General features: G+C 46.6%; 2 protein-coding genes across 3 annotated transcripts in view; one reads left to right on the top strand and one right to left on the bottom strand.

Annotated features, from left to right (window-relative positions):
- Nucleotides 1–352: 352 nt before the first annotated feature.
- GRAMD2A (GRAM domain containing 2A) overlaps nucleotides 353–18,104 on the top strand; it is a 32,925-nt gene continuing 15,173 nt past the window's right edge. Inside the window, 1 exon segment of the mRNA XM_070044882.1 lies at nucleotides 353–467. Coding sequence (XP_069900983.1) covers nucleotides 427–467 — 41 coding nt within the window. The 5' untranslated portion in view covers nucleotides 353–426.
- SENP8 (SUMO peptidase family member, NEDD8 specific) overlaps nucleotides 14,002–18,104 on the bottom strand; it is a 66,748-nt gene continuing 62,645 nt past the window's right edge. For both annotated transcript variants that reach the window (XR_009562953.1, XR_009562956.1), the window contains one exon: nucleotides 14,002–16,182. The gene's annotated coding sequence lies outside the window, so the exon portion shown is untranslated. The remainder of the gene's footprint in view (nucleotides 16,183–18,104) is intronic.

Raw genomic sequence — 18,104 nt, forward strand, 5'->3', positions numbered from 1 at the left:
AATCATTACAGCTCCGGAGCTGTTCAAAATTCGCACTGGTGTTCCCTACTCATGTCCTCACTTCTCTGGTGTGGAGAGAAATTGAAACTGCCTTGGAGCTTAGCGTTGGGAGGTTTTGGGAGGGATGGGTTTCTGCAAAGGGCTTCGGGCTCCGAGACTAAATAGCTAAAGAGGGAGAACCTGGAGCAGGCACCCAAGGCCCTCGCTGGGAAGGGCAGAGCGTGCAGACCCAGGCCGTCCTCCGGGATAGGATCCGAGCAGAGCTCGGGGCCCCCCCTAGATCTGGAGAGAGGGAGGAACAACCAATGGGCTGCGCCCGTCCCGTGCGAGCAGCCAATAGGCGGTAGGGGGCGTGTCATCCGAGGCGGTCGGGAGTGGGCATTCGGTCGTGCGGCGCGGTCCCCGGCGCTCGCTGGAGGCTCCGCGATGACTGCTCTGAGCCCGGGCGAGGCCGCCCAGGCGGGCAGGTAAGGGGCTGCGACCCGCGGACCGGGCTCCAGGGCCCAGGGGCCAACTCGAAGGGACGCTGCCCGGCGGGACCCGGAGGCCGCTGCGCCTCGGCGCGTTCTACCCGCGGGGCAGGCGCTTCCTGGCCCTCCGGAATGCGGGCTTCACTCCAGAGCTGCGCTGCGCGGGCCCTGGCGCTTCCCGGGCTAAGAGGTGTTCGCGCTGGGGCAGGATGTCAGGCTGTAGGCGCTTCGCGCGAGGGGTTCAAACCTGTCGGATGAGGGGCATCCAGGCGGTATCAGGGAGGTGGAGGGCACCCCCGCCACCTCGGGATACCTCTCGTGGTCCATCACCCTCCTCCGCCGCCGTCGCTGGGCATTCATTCATTCATTCCCCAGCCATATCGACCCCCAGTCCTGACTGCCCCCCACCCGAGGGCTGGCGCTTCCCTTCTGGCCCCCGAAAGGGTCAGCCTCTCTCTTCCAAACGGGTCTGTAGCGGCGCTCGGTTGCCCGGGAGGCAGCGTGGAGCTGTCCCAGGACGACTCGGCCGCACCCATCCCTCAGGCCCTTCGCCGTCGGACAGGCTGGGGCCAGTCCCTCAGCCTCGAGATCTGTTCCACAGTAACCCTTGGAGGAAGGAAAGTTCTTGCAGCTGGGCAAGGGGCAGGGAGGCAGGGCAGGCAGGAGGTGATATTTCAGGTGGCACCAAGAATTGTGGCCTCTGCCCCATGAAGTCTTGGGGCCCTGCAGGTAGGATTATTTGTGGAAGACAGAGCCAGTGGATGAAGCTGTAAGTTCCTGCCCTTGCCCCAGTCCCAAAGCCCACAGCCTGAGCTCTGAAGGCTGGCCAACTAGCACTGGGGCAGATAGGGTGAATGTGGTGTGAGCTCAGTGCCCAGTCCACACAAGTACATGGAACTGGCGGAATGTTTTTGTTTGTTTGTTTGTTTTTTTAAGAAGATGTTGGGGGTAGGAGTTTTTTTATTTATTTATTTTTGCTGTGTTGGGTCTTCGTTTCTGTGCGAGGGCTTTCTCTAGCTGTGGCAAGCGGGGGCCACTCTTCATCGCGGTGCGCGGGCCTCTCACTATCGCGGCCTCTCTTTTTAGAGCACAGGCTCCAGACGCGCAGGCTCAGTAGTTGTGGCTCACGGGCCTAGTTGCTCCACGGCATGTGGGATCCTCCCAGACCAGGGTTAGAACCCGTGTCCCCTGCATTAGCAGGCAGATTCTCAACTACTGCACCACCAGGGAAGCCCCCTGGTGGAATGTTTAAGGGCTCCCTCTGTCCTGTCTTCAAAGAGGCTGGTGAGGCCGTACCCCACTGGCATTTGCCCTTATTTGCTTTGCTTGCCTCACTCATCCTTGCAGGAATCAGGCTCCTAGGGAATGAGAGAATGTCCTGACAATCCGTGACGGCTTTGCCCCAGTGTACACCCCCTAACTGGCTCTGAAGTCCAGTTCCTTTCAGAGCGAAGACTTATGGGGTTGCAGGGAGAGGTGGCATAGAGGGTGTCCTTCCCATCCTGCAGTGAGGGGGCCAGTATGCTCCTTCCGCAGTCCTCTGACCATGCTGACAGACACTCTCAGGTCTGAGGTTATGGTTTGACAAGCCCAGTTAAGCAGTGCACATCTCTGGGGCAAATGGGCAGATCTAGAGCGCATCATGTCAGCGCAGAAGCTGACAGAAGCTGCTCCTGAGTTTCCAGGAGCATTTCTGCTGGGGCCAAATCCAAGTTCTCCTTCCTGACTTGCCTTTGGGAGAATTTTCTGAATAGCCTAGAGGGGACAGCCCAGGTCCTATCCATGCCTTGTTGTTACTGGTTGCTTTGAAATTTCTGAGCTTAGGCGAGTCTTCAAAGCCTTAGTGCAGACCAGACGGATCTGTGTGCCAACCCATCCACCTAGGGTGACCCCCTGAGGCTGAGGTCAGCAGTACTCAAGATGGGCTATGCCAGCCAGCCTCCCTGAACCTCCTCCACGTGCCTGTGCTTGGGTGGGCCCCCCTAGTCCTTAACCTGGTTAAGTCGTGGCTTTGGCCCTTGAATGCCACATACCATGCTTATCAGACCAGCATAAAGAGCCTGTCCCATAAGAAGTTCCTATTTTGCTGTGACCTGGGACAAGTCCCCTCTCTGGGCCTGCTTTGCCGTCATAAGGTAAGGAGATTGGATTGTAGGCTCCTTAAAGGCCTTCTCCATGCAGCCATTCAGTGACTCTGCTAACTAGCCTGTTTCCCCCTTGATTTCTGAAGGTATTTTATCTCTTTACATAATTACTTCGTTGCTATGACTACCTATGGAAAGCCCATGAAGTCGAGACCCATGCAGCATTCCACTTTGGTGTCGAGTGTCTGAGTCCGGACACCAGAAAATAATTTGCTTTTCTCCTTTCCTGAGAAGTGAAAATAATTCCCCCCAATTCTGCAGCCATCTCTTATGCAAGGGTAAGTTTGGCAAGAAGTCAATCTTGGCCACTGTGCTGCTATTCACCTGGGCCACAGGGCACCAGTCTGTCACCACATGTTATCACCAACCTTTGAAGCTTTGATTAATTCCCCTGCTGTTTACTAACGTAGGAAAGGAAGGAGGAGGGGGAGGGCAGAAGCCCCCCGGGAACGGAGCTTCCTTTGTAATTAAGAAGTACCTGCCTCCCCAGGGAGTCCCTGCCAGCTACAGCGTGAAGGAAGGCACTGTTCCCACGAATATAAGCCTCCGCGGGGCAGGCTGGTGTCTCCCTTCTCCCCACGACAACTACACATTTTCATTAGTTTACAAATGCCTGGTCATAATTTAGGACTGGAGTGTTTTAATAACCTGTGGAGGTTGAGCCGATCTTTAAGTCCTTGTCCTAAGTCAGAGTTTCCTCAGATGATGTTTAAAACCACTAGAAAATCACATTGTTAATTTTTAAATAGGACGTTGGTTTTGGCTGGGACTATTTTTTAAAACTATGAACTAAAGGGGAAAACATAGTTTTTCGAGGCAGGAGCCTGCCGTGTCCCCCTTTGCCTGGCAAAGTAATAAAGCTATCCTAATCTATTTCACCCTCAAAAAAATATGGACTAAAAAGCATATAAAGAATTAGTTTAAATCAAATACAAATTGCTTTTCCTTCTGACGTGTTGACCTGGCACATCATGGTATATTAAATAATTGTCAAAATCATCCTGGTATTTCATTTCACTGGTGTCTTGGGGTCATCGTTGGTGGCTTAGGGTCAGAACAGCAGCATGGGTGGGATGTCTGAGCAAACAGCTGTGACTGGTTGTAAGAATGTTTTTCTCACTCCCTCGTGTAAAGAAAAAAAATTAAATATTTCTAATTTATGTTAACATTAATCAAATTATTTGAAACTTGCCCATAATCACCAGGGCCACACAAAATGTTATATTTTAAATAATTTTTGAATTTGAAGGACTATTCAACAATTTTGTTTTGAAATAACCTAGTGACAATACCTCAGAATCGATATTCATATTCATACTGGGCTTCTTTGATTACCAAACAAGTTGGAAATGTTTATATATTTAATTGTTACATCTTTTCGTTGTGGAGAATTTCAAACACATACACAAGAAGAGTAGTATAATAAGCAGCATGTGCCCATCACCCAGCTTCAACAATTATCAAGTCATGGGCCTCCCTTCTCCCTCCCTCCTGGATTATTTTGAAGCAAATCTAAGATATATTATTTCACCCACAGTTATTTCAGTGTGTACCTATAAAAGATAAGGTCTTTTAAAAATATAACTACAATACCATTTTCCCACCTGAAAAATAACAATAACTTCTTAAAATCATCAGGTAGCTAGTCGGCAAAGTTCCCACATCATCTAGTAAATGTTTTTGTGCCATTTTAAAAACTTTTATAAGGCTCCAAATGAGTTTTATACAATTGGCTGAAACATTGAATCTATATATCTGTGTCTCTAGTAGTCTCTTGTAATGTATAAATTCCCCTTCTATTTCTTCTTTTTTCCTTGCAACTTATTTGTCGGAAAAAATCTTTTTTTTTTTTTTCCTATACCATTGCCCAGTTTGCTGGTGCTGTTTAAAAATGTTCCTCTGACTCCTGTATTTGCTATAGATTGGCAGCTGGATCTAGACATTGATCAGATTCAGGAGGTACTGAACACTTGAGGAAACACATAAGGTCTGGTTATTTCTCTTTGGGGCATGTTAACAGCCATTGATGATTATTTCATGTAAACCCATTATTTCATTAGGGATTGCAAAATGGTATTACTCCAATTCTATCACTCTTTCATTATTTATTAGCTTGAATATTTCTATAAGAGAAATGTCCCTTCTTCAACTATTTGGTTACCCCAATACTAGAAAGGGAGAATAAATCCTCAGCTCTTTCCTTTTATTTACAGGTTTTCAAAATAATGAGATGGGTCTCTAGTAATCACCAAAGGTGACCAATGAGTCATTTTGGTATTATTATGATCTCATGGATTTAAACATATTTGATGTGTTTTAGCTCACTGTAGACATTATTCTTATTGATGCTCAAATTGTCCCATCTTGCTCTATCTTCAGGTTGGCTCCTGAATACTTGTGCCATCACCACAGTCTTTTTTTTTTTTTTTTTTTGCGGTACGGGGGCCTCTCAATGTTGTGGCCTCTCCCGTTGCGGAGCACAGGCTCCGGACGCGCAGGCTCAGCGGCCATGGCTCACGGGCCTAGCCGCTCCGCGGCATGTGGGATCCTCCTGGACCGGGACACGAACCCACGTCCCCTGCATCGGCAGGCGGACTCTCAACCACTGCGCCACCAGGGAAGCCCCCACCACAGTCTTTGATGGCTTCCTTGCTTTCTGGTATGATTAGATATTTTAGGCCCATTTGTGTATTTCCTGCCCCAAATCTGGAATCAGCCATTTCTCTAAGGAACACTGGTTCCCTTTTGGGAAATTGCATGACCATAATCTAAGCACCAGGGGTGTTCATTGCTAGCTGAGTATTTATTTTTTTTAAAGTCATCAGTTTTGAAGTTTATCTTTTAAACCCATTTGATTGCTGATCAAATTAAAGTTGTATTTCCTATCATTTTGGGAGTCATAGGCTATATTAAAAATATAGCACAGCAGAGTGACTCAGCCATACACATACATGTATCCATGAAGAAACTTTAAACTATACTTGGCAGTTCTTTTAATAATCTCTCTCTCTCTCTCTTTTATTTTACATAATGAGAATTGAAGCCCGCAGGAATTGGCAAACTGTGGTCAGCAGGCCAAATCCTGCCCATTGTCTGTTTTTGCAAATAGAGTCTTACAGTCATGCCCATTTAAAAAAAAAAAAAATCTAATGAAAGTGAAATATTCTCTTTCCGGAGACATGTTCCTTTGTTCAGACACAACAGTTTTGCCCCAAATTCCAGGAGTTCACAGACCTTCCCTGCAACCCTTGCCTGGATTCCACGGTCCATTAGACTGTCAACTGGGGTCCATAATGATGGAGGAAGACTTGGGAGGACTGGAAATAACCAGTTGGCCCCATGTAAGAGCAGCAGATGGGAAAGCTAATGGGTCTTGCAGTATCAGATCCAGGAGAAGAGAGATTAGGAGTAGTCATTGCAGAGACTCTGCACTGGTCACACCAGCAGTGAAGATCTGGTTTTATCAAGAAAGGAACATGATGTCAAAAGTTTGTTCTTTGGTGAAGGATCAGTAGATAGAGAGAGGTCCATCTGGGTGTTGGAAAGAACTTTCTAATAATCAGAACTTCAGTGACATACCTGATAGATCACAGTTACATGTAGGCGCACGTTTTGAAATGTCTTGTGCCTAATTGCAACTTTACCCTTTTTTCACCCACTTGAATATTTACTTCCTTACACTAAGTTCCTTGTTATGGATAACACTGAGTAAGGTTGTTTTATTCCCCGCTTTTAAGTTATTCTCGGTTACGTAGTTACTGTGATATAATAATAGGAAGAGCCTGAGCTTTCAGAAAGACCTGGATTCAAATCCTTGCTCCACAAGTTACTGCTGAGTTACTACTGGCTCTGAGCCTCCCTCTCTTCTCTATAAAACAGAGTCACATCTGGCCTACTTCAAAGATTCTCAGGCTGTGTGATGGCCTGGTACACAGTAGATGCTCACCAAAAATGAGTTTCCCTGCAGTTCCTCCAGTTTTGAGAATCTGAGACCAGGTCTCTCTGATGATTCAGACCCAGCTGTAAGAAAAGCTTGGTCTTTTTTTACTATTCAAGGTGCAAAGTTCATTTTTTAAAAATAAACTTTTTAATCTTTAGATAATTGTAGATTCACATGCAATTGTGTGAAATAATACAAAGATCTCGTGTACATTTCCCCCAGTTTTTCCCAGTGGTAATATCCTGCACAACAATAGCACAACCAGAAAATTGACATTGATATAATCCCTTTGACCTTATTCAGATTTCACCAGTTTCACATGCATTCATGTGTGTGTGTATGTGTGTGTGTGTGTGTGTTTAGTTTTGTACAGTTTTATCACATGTGGGAATTTGGCAAAGTTCATTTTTAAAATCAAGGTTTCTTTTTCTGTTGGATTCTGAGGGTTTTCATGTAAGAAGCATGTTTTAGAAATTTGGAATTTAAGAAGTGTCTATTAGTTAACATTGCTGTGCCTTTGGAACAAGTTTCTTTCTTTCTGTGTCTTTCTCCTTTTCTTTCATTCTCTCACCAAATGAAAATAGTTTATTGTGATCATAAAATTTAGGCAAAGTATACTACAGAAAATTATAAAGAAGAAAAGAAACACCTGCAATCCCAACTCAAGGAGGAAAATAATGTTAGAATTTTGGTGAGCATCCTTCCCAATATATTTTATAATACATGCTGTTCTATATAATGTTTTTTCCAATGTTCTATAATGCTATCCTTTGTGGTAGACTTATTTTGAATAAGTTTTAAAAAATAATGATAAATATCATTTTAATAGTTACATAGCCTTTCATTCTTTGAATAAACCATAATTTGTTCATGCCTTATTGTTTTTTTCCTCTTCTACAAGTGTAGTGAACTACACTTCAGTGCACATTCTTATACATTTAAATTTGTGTTCAATTATTTCCTAAGAATAAATTGTTAGAAGTGGAATTTGTGGGTCTGTTGAGTATCTACATACAAATGTATGTACGTTTTCACACACTGCCCTCTCACACAGGGGTGTGTGAGACTGCCCATTCAGCAACATGTTGATCAACAGTAGATGTTATTAAACTTTTAAGCCTTTGAAATTTAATAAGTAAAAATATCCCTTCTATTTTATTTTTAAATATCTTTATTATTTTTGTTGATTTTAAAAGTATTACACCCTGTTATAATAAGTTCAAACAAAACAGAAACTATTGAGAATGAATTCTTCCCTGAGATATAATCACTGTTGTTTGATATAGAACTTTTAATTTTATAAATGGGTTATATCTTGGTTACTTATATGTACTTTTCACTAAACAACATATTTTGGACTTTTTTCCATATTAGCACATGCAGCTATACTCTAGTCTTTTAGTCAATTGCATAGGACTCTGTTATATTGATAAAATATTATTTTGGTATTTCCACCTTTTCCTTCATACTTGTTAACTAAAGGAATATAAATTTTTGCCTACTTGTCCATTTATTTCCTTATACCAAGTTCCATGAAATGGAGTTGTAGGATCAAAGGATTTACATTTCTTAAATAATTTGATATATGTTAGAAATGTTAACTAAGTTTTAAGTCTCATCATGGAAAATAAGAATGCTTATTTTCCACATCCTGTAATATTGAGCACTATAATTTTTTTAGTGTTTACCAGTAAGATAGGTAATAGAGATATTTCTTTTTTTGTGACTTACCTGTTCATATTCTTTACCCACTTTTCTATTAGATTGTTTACCTTTTTCTTTCTGACTTGGACGAGTCATTATCATTTAAAAACACCAATCCTTTGTTGTTTACATCACCTTTTAAATTTTAATTAATTTATTTATTTTGACCACATTGTGGTATGTGGGATCTTAGTTCCCTGACCAGGGATGGAACCCATGTCCCTGCAGTGGAAGTGCAGAGTCTTAACCACTGGACCACCAGGGAAGCCCCCTGCCAGTTTGAATTTTGATGTACAAAGGTTTTTAATTTTTATGCAATTAAATCTTTTATGTGTTCTAGGTTTTATATCTTGCTTAGGAAGACCTTTCTCGGTATGTTAATATTCTCTTCTATTTTATTTTAGTTTTTTATTGGCTTAGAAAATATTTGGATGTTTAATCTACCTGGGATTTATTTTTGTGAATGGTGTGAGGTAGCCAGTTGCCCCAAGAACATTTATTGGTCAATCTGTTCTTTCCTTACTTATTTGAAACAGCTTCTTTCTTATATACTAAATTCTCAGATGCCCATAGATCATCTTCTAAACTCCCCTTATATTCTATTGATCTATTCATCTTTTCCTAAACTAGTAAGTATTTTAATTGCTCCAGCTTTGTAGTTTATTCTGACATCTGGTAGGGCAAAGCCCTTGCATGACATTTGGGATAAATTCGCTTCTTTAGAACTTTCAATCTTCCCACTCAGGAGCAGAGTTTATCTCTCCATTTATTCAAGGCTTCTTTCGTGTCATTTAAAAAATGTCTGTGATTTTCTTCTCATAAATTGCTCTACATTTTAAGAGTTTATTCTTGGGTAACTTATATGTATTGCCATATGAATAGAATCATTTCCCCAAATATATTTTATAACTGTTTATTGCAGGTCTACTGAGAAACTATTGATTTTTATATTGATCTTGTAACCACTAGAATAACAATTAACTCCATGAGAGTGTATTGTGTGTCTATCCTTATCACAGCTCTGCCTAGCCCATGGCCCAAATATAAGAATATCTGGGCCACTTTCTTATGATTTTTCCAGTTGATGACGTATCCCCTAGTTAGTTTATGTTACCATCTTTCAAACAATAATCATTGCTTTTTATTGGGGTGGCCAAAAAGTTCGGGTTTTTGGTAGGACGGTAGGAAACCCGAACCAACAATTTGGCCAGCCCCAATAACGTATGAACCTTGGATTTCTTTTTCGTGCTTTTGTGCAATGGCTAGAACTTCCAGAACAATGTTGAATAACAGTGGCGAGAGCAGGCATTCCTAGGGGGTTTCCACCAGTTGGACAATCTGGGGTTCTCCCTGGAGGGAGAGGTACCAGGACCCAGTAAGCTCTTTAAGAGTAGGTCATCACCCGGGAATCCGAACCCTTAGACGAGCACGGCTTGGGAGAGCCCGGTAGCAGAAGCCTGTGGCAGGGCGCGGAGCTGGACCCTCCTGGGACGTCCCAAATCCGGGCCAATACCAGGTTTGGGTCCCGGAAGGGGTGCGGGCTCCCTTTCCAGGGAGCAGAGGTGTCGGCATGGTTGCTGTTTTTCCAATAGCCCTCCAGTCTACGCAAGCTTTTGCTCTTCCGCTTACAGACGCATCGGCCCCCGCCAAGGGGTGGGCAGGGCAGGGCCGGGCGGGCTGGCGCGGGGCCCTGCGGTGCTGGAATTCTGGGTGTGGCTGCGCTCTCGGCGCCGGGTGGCGCTGGGCTCTCCAGCCCTTCCAAGGGCTGGCGCAGAAAATGGACTTGTGGTTCGCGGGCTGCGGCAGAGATGCGCCAGGGGTGAGGAGCGTCAGGTGAGGATGGCTGGGGAAGGCTGGACCAGGCGGGGAAGCTGCGGGCAAGGGCAGCACCCACTCCCTCCCCGACTGTGGACACCCCGCCCAGGGAATCAGGAGAGGGAGGTACAGTCCCATCCCCCAGAATCTCCGTGGTCTTTCACTGGGAGGAAGGCAGGATCCGAGGTTGGTGGGGCGCTGAGCTGGCCGGTGTCCTGGGCTGCCGGCTGTGCTCGGCAGCATCCTCACTTGTGCTCAGACGCCTCTCCTCACAGTCCGTCCCTGGGATGCAGTCAGCAGCGTGGGAGAGAGAAAGGAGGGGCAGGCCTTTAGCACCCGAGTCTGGATTCAGACCCCCAGTAGGGCACCAAAACGGTCCTGGCTAAGGCTGCAGATCCCCTCCTTGTTGCTAAAGTTACTTAGACTGCCTTCCAGTCCTCCCGCTGTTTGGCCTCTCAGCAAACTTCACTGCTTTCCCATTCCTCCTTTTTGAAGTACTCTTTCGGCTTCCATGACAACCTATACACCTGGTTGTTCGTTTTTTTTTTTTTTTTTTTTTGCGGTACGCGGGCCTCTCACTGCTGTGGCCTCTCCCGTTGCGGAGCACAGGCTCCGGACGCGCAGGCCCAGTGGCCATGGCTCACGGGCCCAGCCGCTCCGCGGCATGTGGGATTCTCCCGGACCGGGGCACGAACCCATGTCCCCTGCATCGGCAGGCGGACTCTCAACCACTGTGCCACCAGGGAAGCCCCACACAGTCTTTAAGTGCTGTAATTCTTGAGGTCCCAGGCTACTCTCCTTCCCCTCCCTCTTCCCCATCCTCCTAGTGGAGATATAATTCACACACCATAAAATTCATCCTTTTAAAGTGTGCCGTTCAGTGGCTTTTACTGTATTCACAAAGTTGTGCAACCATCATCACTGTCTAATTCTGGAACAGTTTCATCACCTCCAAAAGAAACTCTATGTGCATTAGTCACTTCCCATTTCCCCTTCCCTCCAACCCCTGGCAACTACTAATCTACTTTCTGTCTCTGGATTTGCCAATTCTGGACATTTCCTGTACGTGGAATCATACGATATGTGGTCTTTTGTAACTGGCTTTTCATTTAGCATAATGTTTTTCAGGTCCATTCATGTTGTAATATGTATCAGTACTTCATTCCTTTGTATGGCTGAATTATGTTCCACTGTATGGGTATACCACATTTTGTTTATCCATTCATCAGTTGGGTATTTGGGTTGTTTCCATTTTTTGGCTATTATGGTAATAAATATCATAATTCTATGAGCATTCCTTTTTTTAAAAACTTTAAAAAACTGAAGTATAGTTGATTTACAATGTTGTGTTAATTTCTGCTGTACAGCAAAGTGGTTCAGTTATACATACATATACATTCTTTTTAATATTCTTTTCCATTATGTTTTGTCACAGGATATTGAATATAGTTCCCTGTGCTCTACAGTAGGACCTTGTTGTTTATCCATTCTATATATAATAGTTTGCACCTGCTAATCCCAAACTCCCAATCCATCCCTCCTCCACCCCCTTTCCCCTTAGCAATCACAGGTCTATTCTCTATGTCTGTGAGTCTGTCTCACAGAGAAGTTCATTTGTGTCATATTTTAGACTGCACATATGAGTGATATCATACGGTACCTGTCTTTCTACTTCTGATTTCACATAGTATGATAATCTCTAGGTCCATCCACGTTACTGCAAGTGGTATTATTTCATTCTTTTTTATGGCTGAGTAATATTCCATTGTGTATATGTACCACATCTTTACCCATTCATCTGTTGGACATTTAGCTTGTTTCCATGTCTTGGCTATTATAAATAGTGCTGCTATGAACATAGGGGCGCATGTGTCTTTTTGAATTGTAGTTTTGTCTGAATATATGCCCAGGAGTGGGATTGCTGGATCATATGGGAATTCTATTTTTAGTTTTCTGAGGAACCTCCATACTGTTTTCCATAGTGGCTGTACCAGTTTACATTCCCATCAACAGTGTAGGAGGGTTCCCTTTGCTATGAGCATTCTTGTACAAGATTTTGTGTGCACATATATTTTCAGTTTTCTTGGGTATATGTACCTAGGAGTAGAATTGCTGCATCATATAGTAAACGTTTAACCATTTGAGTAACCACCAAACTGTTTTCCAAAGCAGTTGCACCAATTTACAATCCCACCAGCAATGTGTGAGGGCTCCAGATTCTCCTTAGCCTCACCAGCACCTGATACGAATTACAGTCTCTCGGGGGTGTGAAGTGGTATCACATTGTGGTTTTGATTTGTATTTCCCTGATGACTAATGATGTTGAGCATCTTTTTGTGTACTTATTGGTCATCTGATATCTTCTTTGGAAAGATGTTTATTTAAACATTTGCCCATTTTTAGTTGGATTATTTGTCTTTTTATTTTTCAGTGTTGAGTTCTTTAAAAAGATTTTAATTGTGGTTAAGAAAAACACATAACATAAAATTTACCATCGTAACCATTTCTAAGTTCATTTGTACAGTTCAGTAATGTTAAATATACGTATTCATATTGTTGTGCAACCAATCTCCAGAACTTTTTCACCTTGCAAAACTGAAACTCTATACCCGTTAAATAACTCTCCATTCCGCCCCCCTCCTCCAGCCCCTGGCAACCACCATTCTACTTTCTGTTTCTATGAATCTGACTACTCTAGGTACTTCACATAGGCGGAGTCATACAGCATTTATATTTTTGTGACTGACTTTTTTCACTTAGCATGACATCTGCAAGGTCATAAGAGTTTTTCATATATTCTAGATACTAGTCCCTTATCAGATGTATGATTTACAAATATTTTCTCTCATTCTATGAGTTTCCTTTTCACCTTCTCAATATCATTAGCAGCACAAAATCTTCTAATTTTGATGAAGTTCGATTTATCTATTTTTTCTTCTGTTTCTTGTGCTTTTGGTGTCATAGCTTAGGAGACCATTGCCTAATCAAACAAAGATTTACACATATGATTTCTTCTAAGAGTCTTAGCTCTCACACTTTTGAGTTATTTTTTGTACATGGTGTGAGATAGGGATCCAACTTAATTCTTTTGCACGTGGATGTCTAGTTGTCCCTGCACCATTCGTTGAAAAGACTATTCTCTCCCCTGTTGAATCGGTCTTGGCACCCTTCTCGATAGCTTCTCTTCTTTATGTACCCACTTTCCCTGGGGGATCTTCCTAGCTCCTGTACCCAACCATGGGCCAATAACTCAAAATGTATCCCTTCAGCCTGGACCTTTCTTCTGAGCTCCTTACTCATATGTAACTGGATATCTCCACTTAAATGTTTCTCACACATGTTTAAGACTGAACTCATGATTGTTTCCTTCAAATATGTTCTTTTTCCAGTATATTTTCCCCTCTTTTGTCTCAGCAAAACACAGCAGTATCCTGCTTGCAATCCAGAAATCTAGAGTCAGGTTTGACACTTCTTACCTTATGCCCCACATCCAGTTGATCACCAAGTCCAGGTTGGTTCTGCTTGGAAATATATATTGTGAATCTATCCCTCAACCTCCATCACCACCACTGCCACCAAGTCTGAGACCTCATCTCTCTGCTGGAATACAGTCTCCTAACTGGTCTGTCTCCATGGAAAATTCTAAATATATACAAAAGAGGAGGAGAGTTGTAGGAGGGACCCCCATGTATTCATCACCACCAACTACAATAACCACCGACATCAGGTTGTCCCTATTTCATCAGTACTCATCCTGTGCTCCCCCTGCCCCACACCCTTTGGATGACTTTGAAATAAATCTATGTATTAGAGTGATCTGTGACCACGCCCAGGGGTGCCAGCTCAAACAGACGCTGCTCCGTACTCTTTAACGTACAAAGTTGACAGTGTATTTCCCTTTAAAATCCCTTCATTGGCTCCTCATAGCTTTTCTTCTTTTCTTTCTTTTTTTTTTTTTACTATAAACAACTTTATTCATGGACTTTCATATAAGTATAAAAGTGATGGATATTAAAATCACACTTTCACATACATTTTCCAGAAAAAGCCAATTCCTGTATATACTGAAATCAGATATCAAAATCTGGGGGCCCAAAGTCCCCAGAAGAAACCAGTTGCGGGGGTAAGCAGCTATATCTAGTGTCTCCGACTCCATTTCTGCAGCGCAAAAGGCCCCCCCATAGTTGTATTGTTTGTTTGTTTGTTTGTTTTTTGCGGTACGCGGGCCTCTCTCCGCTGTGGCCTCTCCCGTTGCGGAGCACAGGCTCCGGACGCGCAGGCTCAGCGGCCATGGCTCACGGGCCCAGCCGCTCCACGGCACGTGGGATCTTCCCGGACCGGGGCACGAACCTGTGTCCCCTGCATCGGCAGGCGGACTCTCAACCACTGCGCCACCAGGGAAGCCCTACCCCCCATAGTTTTTTTTTTTTTTTTTTTTTTTGCGGTACGCGGGCCTCTCACTGTTGTGGCCACTCCCGTTGCGGAGCACAGGCTCCCGACGCGCAGGCTCAGCGGCCATGGCTCACGGGCCCAGCCGCTCGGCGGCATGTGGGATCTTCCAGGAACGGGGCACGAACCCGTGTCCCCTGTATCAGCAGGCGGACTCTCAACCACTGTGCCACCAGGGAAGCCCACCCCATAGTTTTTAAGAGAATGACAAAAACCCTTACTGGGGCCCACAAGACCCTGCATGATCTAGCCCTGCCAACCTCTCCAGCCTCATTGCTCATCACTTCACTACTCACCTCTACCCTCCAGACACAAAGGCTCTGTTTATATTTCTCATACGTGCCACACACATCTGGCCTCAGGGCTTTTGCACATCATAAACCCTCTAATAAACCCTCTACAAGGACCCCTTCCCAACACCCTCCAATCCTCCCCACCCCGACCCTGCCAGCCCCTCAGTCTGATTAGCATCCATTGGCCATCAGTGCAGATCCTGCTGCTTCGGGGGGTCTTCCCCACTCTCCACGGGTGACTCAGGACTCCTTGACAGAGGTCCTCCTAGGACGCTGTGCTTTGCCTTCGTAATGTACATTACACAGTTATAATTATGTATCCGTCTCTATAAATATTTGTTTCATGTCTGCCTCTCCCACCGGGCATTTTGGGGATAGTAGCATGCCTTATCCCTCTTCGTGTACACAGCACTTACACAGAGCTGAGCGAATACAGGCGTTCAATTGGCATTTGTAGGATGGAGGCAGAGGGGCTTCTGCCAGCCTGTCCTGGGATTGGGGTTTTTCTGACCACGGAGAGCCAGTGGCCATCTGCCCCCTCACCCAGTTCCTGCCTAGGCTTTGTTATTCTCTCAGACAACATTTGCTTTCCCTCCTGGCTTGAGACTTTCTTGCCCCTTTGCAGAGGAGTAACTGAGGCCCAGAAGGGGAGAGTGGCTTCTCCAAGGACCCACAGCAGTGAGAGGTACTTCTAGGCCTGCGTCCTGTCTTCCTGTCCCCACGCCCAGGCTCTTCCAGGACACTGAGCCTGCTCGAGACTGCCTGTGCCCTGACAAGAGCCAGGTGGGTCCCCAAAGCCAGAGTGATTCTGAGCTGGGTGTCCCCGGATGGTTGGAGTTGGGTATGCTGGATGCTACCCATGGATGGACAGAGCTGGCTTGTCCCGGGAGTAGCCACACCTCCAGGCAGCCTTGAGTGGGGGTGAGCATCTGAGGGTGTCTGTGGGCCCTCCCCTCAGCCTGCCCGGCAGAGGGTGGCCCCCAGGAGCACAGGGGTGCTCTGTTTCTTCATGAATGCAAGTCTGTGTTTAGACCTGAATGACCAGCTTCTTGTCTGGAAACAGCCAGGCCCCGAGTGGCCTGCCAAGAAAAAGTGGTCTGTGACCAGGTCCAGGGGTGCCAGCTCTCACAGATGCTGCTCCAGCGGTGGGCACTGTGGGAGGAGGCCAGCAACAGGCAGGTCACTCTCTGCAGAACCAATTCCCTGCTCCATCGTAGCTGGGGCTTTGTAGGAAATCCTGCGTATCCCCGGGAGCAAAGCTTCCAGGTTTCAGCCATTTGTCCATCTGTCTCCCTGTTGACTGTTCTCACTCTGCAGGTCTTTGAGCTCTGGCCAGGAAGGGGGCAGCAACTGCTGGCCTCGTACCTCTGGGGGAGAGAGAAGAGAGGGTGGGATCCTGAGTATGGTTGGGCCTGAGCTGTGGGAGGACCTCTGGGCCCCAGGGGATAGGACACAGTCCATGGATGCCACCCAGGTGTAAAGAGGGCCCTGCCCGCTGCCACTGTCCCAGGACATGTATGGAGATTTGCGGGTGCAGTGGGGGGCCCGGTGGTGTTCCCATCTCTACTTCCCATGGGGAGCTCACCTCTGGGCATCCTTCAAGGGACATGATGGGAGGGTAGGGGGGCAACTCAGCTCTCAGTGGTGCAGGCAGGGGTGGGAGGCCCAGTGGGCAAGGCTGTGAGAACCGGCCCCCTTCCCCAGGGCTGGGCCGTGACCTGTCTCAGATCCTCACAGCGGCCCTGACCATCTGCAGGCCAGAGAAAGGATTCTCCCCATTTTAGAGAGGAGGGAGGAGACTCAGAGGGAGATGCCTGGGGGCCACCCGGAGGGTCAGGGGAGCCAGAGGCAAACTTGAGTGAGTTGTTCTCACTCCAGGCCGCGCCGTGTGTTTTGTGGGACTCTAGTTCCCTGGCCAGGGACCGAACCCAGGCCCTTGGCAGTGAGAACGCAGAGTCCCAACCTCTGGACCTCCAGGGAATTCCCTTACTCCAGGTCTTATGTTGGCATCCTGAGGCCCCACCACTGCTAAACAAACTACACAGAGGGGTTTTCCACAGGGAGCGTTTGTCTCTTCGGTAAACAGTTATGGAGCACTTACTGTAAGCCTGAGGTTGTGCGAGGCCCTGGGGTAAGAGATGAATATGACAGTCTAGGGGGGAGACTGCCGCATCAACAGGTGATGCAGCAAAGGAGGCTATCTGAGCAGAAGTGGGCACAGGGAGGGACGGCTCTGCTCTCCCTGGAGGTACAGGCCGGCCAGGCTTCAGGGAGGAGAGGTCCTGGGGGGTGAGAAAGAGGGGTCCCTACCTCGGGCAGCAGCAGCTTAGCTTAGCTGAGCAGGGCCCAGGCAGACCTGGGAGGGTGGGCTCCTTAGCGCGGCTCCCGAGGGCAGGAGAAGCGTCAGCCTGAGCACTTTGCTCCCAGATTCTGTCCGCATGAGGAGCAGGGCCTTTCTGGTGTGCTGAGAGCCCAGGCCTGGGTGGGAGGTCAGGGAGAAGGGAAAAGGGCTTGGGGCCCTTTAACCAGGGCTGGTCCAGTCAACCAGGCAGCTTGGCTGCCGAGAGTGGGAGATGGGGCCAGCCTTGCCCCTGGCCCTCCCAGCTCCCATTGGATGGGAGGACCCAGGGTTTCTGAGATCCCTGTAGGTAGAAGGAGTTCTTGTTAGCACCAGCGCTCAAAGGGGTCCTTGTTCAGGCTGGATCTAGCCGCCCCCAGAGGGCTGGGCCAGCCCACATCTTCCTAGCAACTAGCTCATCCAGTGTGTTTGGTTCTTGGGGTAAGGGAGATAAAGGCTGGGGGGTTCTGATCTAGGGAACCCCACTTCCCAGAAGGGCTCCCACATGATCATCTCAGCCCAGTAGACACCCCCTCCATTTCCCCTAGTCCCCCTGTACTGGGCCTGTGGGGAGAGCAGGGGCCTGGCCCTGCAGCAGGAAGAGCTCTAGGAAAGGGCAGAATTTGGGTCCCTCGAGCGCTCCAGGCACGGTAGAAAGAGTGCACACTTTCAGCCAGACTGGATTTTGAATTCGAGCTCCACTGCTTTCCAGTTATGTGGTCAGGAGCAAAGTGCTTTACCTCTGTGGGCCTCAGTTTCCTCATCTGTGCAATGGGAATGGTGCATCTCTCTTGCATGACTAGAACTGATCTAGAGATTAGAGGAGATCGTGAGCCAGATCCATTCACCTCCTTCCCCCGGGGGGCTCCATCGTTAATGGGGCCAGACTTGGGCTGAACTTTCTTCAGAGGCTTCTTCCCTTTCTTGGCGCATTGCAGGTATGGTACCCCC

Source organism: Globicephala melas, chromosome 2 (genome assembly GCF_963455315.2).
Source record: "Globicephala melas chromosome 2, mGloMel1.2, whole genome shotgun sequence".
Classification (NCBI taxonomy): domain Eukaryota; kingdom Metazoa; phylum Chordata; class Mammalia; order Artiodactyla; family Delphinidae; genus Globicephala; species Globicephala melas.